Here is a 7,106-nt window from a genome sequence, read left to right on the forward strand (position 1 = left end):
GTGAAGGGAAATAAACTTCAATCCACTCCAGCTATCCTGTGCCACCTAAGGAGGGAAAAAAATAATAAGAGGCATCAGGGAAGTTCACAGTTCAGAGCACAAGCTCACCAAAAGACTGAGAGCTAATTATAAAACTATAGAATGTTTCTTCTGTCTATGTACCCTACCATGACATTATTAAAGGCCTGCAATTCCTTTTACTGGGTATATCACATCCTCCTTTGACAAAAAATTCCAAGGCATACTAAATGGCAAAAATATGGCTTAAAAAGCAAATAATACAGTTTTAAATAACTGACCAAGCATCAGAACCAGAGTTATACATAGCACAAATGTTGGAATTATCACACCAGGAATCTAAGAAGACTGTGATTAATATGAGCAAGGCTTTAGTATAAAAAGTAGATAACATGCAAGAACAGATGGATAATATAAACAGAGAGATGGAAATTCTAAGAAAGATTTGAAAACATATGCTAGAGATCAAAAACATAATGAGAAAACATAGTGAGGTGTCTTTGAAGGGCACATTAGTAGACTGGATTTCGTTGAGGAAAGAATTTCTGAGATTGAGGTTGTCAATGTGATAGCTAAAATTTTATAAACTAACTACATCAAGTGTTAGTGAGAATATGAATGATCTGTAATTCTCATACACTGATGGTAAGAACATAAAAAAATATAACGACTTCAAAAAATAGTTTGACCTACATTTTCTCTTTTGTCTCTCCTGGTTAATGTCTATGACTTTACAGTTGTTTCTGTTTATTCCATTTGTTTCCATTTGCATTTTAAGTGCTCAATAAATAGTTGTGGAATGAACTATTTCATTCCACATCTCAAAGAAGAATAGCACATCTCAAAAAAACACAATTTGCTTCTGTCGCTATAGTGGAGTGGAAGACTCTAGGAGGTCAGAAGAGGGAGCAATCATCCCTCATGGATGAGGAAGCAGGGTTCTTACACTTCACCTTACTATGATGTGTGTGTGTGTGTGTGTTTACACATATGGAAATATCACAAAGCCATTAATTTATATAATTGATATGAGTTAATAATAATAATTTTAGGGGCTGGGGTTGTAGCTCAGCAGCAGAGCGCTTGCCTAGCATGTGTGTGTGAGTTACTGGGTTCGATTCTCAGCATCATATAAAAACAAATAAAATAAAGGTCCATTGAGGGCTGGGTTGTAGCTCAGTGGTAGAATGCTTGCCTATCATCCATGAGGCACTGGGTTCAATCCTCAGCACCACATAAATAAATACAAAATAAAGATATTGTGTCCTCCTAAAACTAAAAAATAAATATTAAAAAAAAAAAGGTCCACAGGCTGGGGATATAACTCAGTCGGTAGAGTGCTTGCCTCACATGCACAAGGCCCAGGGTTCAATTCCCAGCACCATAAAAAAAAGAAAGATCCATTGACAACTAAAAAAAAATTTAATATTATTGTTGTTGTTTTAGAAACAAAAATAACATGGGCATAATAAAAAATAAATAAACTTTACTTTGAAGGGGGAAAGGATTTTAATGGGCAATGAGAAGTAGAAAAAGCCACCCCAAGCCAAAAAAAAAAACAGCTTGGATAGAGACACAGAGGCTGACAACTGCAGAAAGGCTTAGGGAACAGAGCCCACAACCAACCAGAGACTCAGCACCTGCCCCTTCCCTGCCCAGCCCATATGTTGTTTTCTTTTAACATTTTTTCTTTGGATCTGTTTTGTTTTAATTGATCAGGGAAAGAAACTGCCTCAATCTACATATCACTTTTTAGAGAATAGAAAGATACTTTCTGTTTCCCCTCCTCACAAAGGCAAGATGGGCACCATTACTTAATGAACAGCAGTAAAAGCCATGATCAGAACAGCCTGACTCAGGCAAACCTAGAGCATGATGTTCCTGGAAATAAGTAGGAAACCTACTAAATTCTTGCTTGATCTATATAAGCAGAAAAGTTCTAGGTCAAGTAAACAAGTCTGATCAGAATCAAAAGCACAGAGTCACAGTCCCTCATTCAATTTCCAGACTTGAGCCAGTTTACAAACCCAGAACCCCTTGAATGAAGGGGAAACTAGTTCCCTTGAGGACAGACCCTGCTATGGTACACTACAAAAATCTATACTGCTAACCTTTCTCCCAACCCTCCTCCAAATCCAAAGTGATCTATGGTCTTTTACCAGGAAAACTGTGCACTGGGAAAAAAAATAATAATCAGACTTTCAGAGGATGACTAGACACTGGATCTGAACAGATACTAATTCTAGGAGACCCAAACTGTCACTAGGGCCAACAAGTCAGAGCCAGGGCTTATGGGAGTCAGGTGATCAACAGTTTTAGCTCAAGTTTATCTCACAGCACATCCCGTGTTGTTATTCTGCAGTTTTTCCCTAGGTTCAGAACTCATGTCTGGAAAGCTAGGCTCAGCAAAGATGGAATGGCCTCTTGAAGACTCTGGCACAAATTATAATGCACCAATTAGAAATATATGTAGGGCTGGGGTTGTGGCTCAGTGGCAAAGCACTTACTTGCCTTGCACCGGTTTCAATCCTCAGCACCACGTAAAAATAAACAAATAAAATAAAGTCATAAATATATATATATATATATATATTTTTTTTAAAGACTTTTTAAAAAAGAATAAAGGGCTTGCTGGTGGGACTGCAAATTGGTGCGGCCAATTTGGAAAGCAGTATGGAGATTCCTTGGAAAGCTGGGAATGGAACCACCATTCGACTCAGCTATTCTCCTTCTCGGACTATTCCCAAAAAACCTAAAAAGAGCATATTACAGGGATACAGCTACATCAATGTTCATAGCAGCACAATTCACAATAGCTAGAATGTGGAACCAACCTAGATGCCCTTCAATAGATGAATGGATTTTAAAAATGTGGCATTTATACACAATGGAGTATTACTCAGCACTAAAAAATAACAAAATCATGGCATTTGCAGGGAAATGGATGGCATTAGAGCAGATTATGCTAAGTGAAGTGTGAGCTGCCCAGAAGATGAAGGTCCAGGGAATGGATGGCTTCCATGGTACAACCTGGCTGTCTGTGAATATGAACTCTTCTTCTGTCCTTTCTTTTTTTTTTCTTCTGTCCTTTCTGTCTCTGCTCAAAAAGAGCCTTTCCCCAACCCAGCATCCTCCCCTCTTTAACTTCATGATTTCCTGTCCTTTGAGGCTCTCAGGTAACTCAGAACTACTTCCCTTCTCCTGACTACTCTTCCTGTCCCTGTCCACTCCACCCTGTAATTCCTTACTGGCTTTCCTTCTCTCACACTCCACTAGGGGTTGGTTATCATATCTATAACAGATCTTCTTCTTCTTCTTCTTCTTCTTCTTCTTCTTCTTCTTCTTCTTCTTCTTCTTCTTCTTCTCCTCCTCCTCCTCCTCCTCCTCCTCCTCCTCCTTCTTCTTCTTCTTCCCCAAATCATCTTCCCATCCCATGACCTGGAATATTCCCTTGGACACACCCATAGGCTGACCTGACTACTTCCCTTTTTGCTGCCATCATCTTTGCTTTTACCTATATTCTCTTTGTGTGTGTGTGTGTGTGTGTGTGTGTGTGTGTGTACATATGTGTGTCCTGGGAATCAGACCCAGGGACCTCAGACATGCCAGGTAAACACTCTACCGCTGACCTACATACACCCCTAGCCCTGCATTCTTCTTTGTCTGTATCTCTGGAACACTTAGTCTATGTCTCTTGAACACAGTGGAGAGCCACCCTCTCACTGCCCCATTTGTTGGCCAAAAACTAACCTACATTTGCTAAGTTTGTCTATGGGTCGCCCACTTGTGTCCCTGTTGAGTTATATGGGAATGGTGAGAATAAAGTTAAGGCAATGTCCAGAGTGCAAGAAGGACTGAGGATCTTAGTCATCCATTTCACTAATGAAAATGAATGAAATTATTTCAGTTGCCCTTGAATATCTTTCTTCATTCTCTGCATGCCAAACCTTGTCTTTCTTGTCAACACCAAGGATAGCTTTTCTGTAGTCCTCCCTAGGATTCTCCTCCACACCTTTCCACCTTTTCTCTTGCCTGTACCTTGGAACATTGAACAAAAGTGAATGTACAAAGCAAGAGTAGATATTTGGCTGAGAGATGAAGCTGGAAAGGTAGACTGGGAAAGACTGATTGGTTGATCAATCAATTGATTACTAATCATTTCAAATGTATTTGTTTAATTAATTGGTTTTGTATTCTTACTATAGGTTAATTATTGCTTAGGACTGGGAATACATAATGGATCATGAATGACTTCTGACATTGAGGGTCTCACAGTTTTTTCATATCAGTCTTAAAAACAGTCTTTCGATTTTGGCAATGCTAGTACAGCACAAGTAGTTTCCTCCTTCCCAAGGCTGATTGAGTGACTTTTCATGATGGACCACTCTCCATTTTCTGTTGACACCCTTTGCTTTTTCTCATATTCAGTCTGCTTGGCTGGATATGAGAGTAACTTCAATACCCAGGCCTTCAATGAAAAAAATGCAGATGGCAGTAGTGACTATGGGATCTTCCAGCTGAATAACTTGTGGTGGGAAGACAAGCATTTCTCAGAAAATGCCTGCAACACTCTGTGCAGTAGTAAAGACTCTTACTTCCCCCCGAGGTCTGAGTGAAGTGGAGGCTGGCAAGGAGAAAACTAAATTCAGGAGAAAACTGAATGCACAGCTCCCTAGCACCTGACCCTCTGCCTGTGATGAGAAGCTAAGTATGAGAAATAGAAGGACCCCCCCAACAGTCCTAGCACTAAAACAGAATTCTGCAGAGATTTTCTTGCCAAAAAGGAAGACTAGAGACATCCTGGCCCCTGACTAAACCCGTGATTCTCAGTCTCCATCTTATCATCCTCATTCATGGATTCCCATCCTTCAGAACAGACATCCTGTTCTTGATGCTCACAGAACTGCCACACCATTCTACATACTCACACACAGAACTCTGGACACTCTGAGCAATTTCCTGAAAAACAATTTCCTATTTCATCAGGTCCTGGATTAGTACTCAGAGACAGATTCAAAGAAAAGGCACAAAGCCAGGCAAAATAGAAGACAAACCCAATAAGGGACTCCAGATACAAAGGATTTCTGAAATTCAGGGTTCAGTTTCCTTGAAAATTTCTCCCCAAAATAACCAATTATTGAAAACAAGAAAAAGGATTTTCCCATCCCCACTCATCCACTTTTCTTTCAGAATTTGTGGATGAAGACATCGATGATGACATCCTCTGTGCCAAGAAGGTTGTGAAAGATCCTAAAGGCATGTTTTTGATAAGGAGATTGGTGAGGAGATTGTGAAGGGGAGAGCCATTGTCTGCCAGGATGAGCCCAGATACCATGGATGTAAGCAGCACCCATGCTGTAGAATTTGGCCTGGGTTTGGAAAGGGATGTTAGACTGTCCTCCTGACATGAAAATGAGGCAAAATAATACTGTGCTGCACTCATCGCAGACATCTCAGCTGTACCCACCCACATGTGTCTGGGATGGGCTCTCTATCTGCAACTCTTTCCCACAGCATAAACTGACTCCAGCCTCTGAGCCCCTTACATACTCTTGCCCCGGATATGGGTTGTTTCAGTAAAACACTGCAAAAGCAAGGATTTGTCCAAATACCTGGCCAGCTCTAAGCTGTGAAATTGCCTTTGAACATGTCTCCTGCAGAAGGTACCCATTGGTTGTGCCAATTCCTCAAAGTTCTTGAAAGCTCTGAATCTTCCCCCTATATCTGCCTCCAACATTAAAAAAATTATTTTACTTCACCTGTCTCAGGTAACATGCTTAAGAGCTGGATCATCATGGGGCTTTGCCAATGATAGAGACAATCAGTAATCCTATTCTCTCCAAACCTCCCCCCACCACCGAAGTTTCTCATATCTCCTCTGGAAAGATGATTAAGGAAAGTCCTTTCCTGAGAAACTTCTTGAAGGTTATCCAGTCTGGACTGAAATTGACAGAATATGGCCTTCTGGAACCTAGCTTTCATGATGCGAGCTCTTACGAAATTTATTTAGTGAAAATGTCTGGGAAGCAGGCACCATAGCATAATGATTACCATATTTGCCTCACATGCAAAAGTCCCTGTTCAAGATCAGCCTGTAAAGATATTTTTCCCACCCCTACCCAGCCCAGTCTCACTAGAGGGGTCTTTCCAAAGTTCTCAGCCAGCAAGACCTCCTTTAGAGTGTGCATGTCCAAAAGCTTTGAGGGATGGAGATGAACCAGTTCACCTCAGAAACCAGATGGGGTCTGTTACCATGGTGTCTGGTCCAACACTGGGCTCCCCTAACCCCCACTCTACTAGGATGGCCACCATGGGCTTAACGAGGCTCAGTCCCATAGGGGAGACAGGTTGGGGCAAGTCTTTGTCATTCCCCATATGGCTCCAGCTCCTTAGGCATGATAGGGTTGGACTGCTGTCCCTTGTGTGGGCATTGAAGATTCTCTTTGCCATAGGAGTTCATTGCTATCCAGGAGTGTCCTGCCACCTGGGCCTCCAGCTCCTCTGAACTTTCCAGAGCCCTGTGCCAAGCCCTCAATTGGTGCCAGCACCTCCCTTCCCTCTGTCCATCTTCCCTGGAGAAACCTAGGCCAAGTGTGACTCGGGAAGCTTTTCAGTACTGCCCCTGGTTTCAGCCTGTCGCTTCCTTTCCCTACTATAGCAAAGATGATCTCCACCATATTAACCTAGAGAATCAGCCTGAGAGGGCTGGGAGAAAAAATTGACCTAGTGAGCAAGGAACAGCTTCTAGCCAGAAACCCATGCTCTGAGAGTCCATCTTTCTTCATCTTTCCCATTGATGGCTTTGGACTTGACATTTCCATCTCCCATGAGGGCAGAATTCTACAAGCACAATTCACTGATCTTTTCCTCAGTTTTATATGCTGCTAATGGATATTAATCTTGAATCTTTCGGCATCTCTTTCATTGAATCAAAATTGCTTTCTCATATTTTTATATTAGAAAGATGTTCAATATACTAAAAAAAGAAAGAAAGAAAGAGGGCTGGGGATACAGCTTAGTTGGTAGAGTGCTTGCCTCACATACACAATGGATTCCATTCCCAGCACCACAAAAAAAAAAAGAAAAAA

The 7,106-nt window shown here is 41.3% G+C and overlaps 1 protein-coding gene across 1 annotated transcript; it reads left to right on the plus strand.

The window, feature by feature from the left end:
• Positions 1 to 3,620: 3,620 nt before the first annotated feature.
• Positions 3,621 to 5,651, plus strand: LOC107148722 (lysozyme C, milk isozyme-like). The gene is made up of 4 exons (XM_015493453.1): positions 3,621 to 3,627; positions 4,447 to 4,599; positions 5,209 to 5,279; positions 5,577 to 5,651. Exons 1-4 carry the CDS (start codon positions 3,621 to 3,623, stop codon positions 5,649 to 5,651), a joined length of 306 nt encoding a protein of 101 aa, XP_015348939.1.
• The last annotated feature ends 1,455 nt before the right edge of the window (positions 5,652 to 7,106 follow it).

The sequence above is a fragment of the Marmota marmota genome, unplaced genomic scaffold (assembly GCF_001458135.2).
Source record: "Marmota marmota marmota unplaced genomic scaffold, marMar, whole genome shotgun sequence".
In the NCBI taxonomy this organism is placed as follows: domain Eukaryota; kingdom Metazoa; phylum Chordata; class Mammalia; order Rodentia; family Sciuridae; genus Marmota; species Marmota marmota.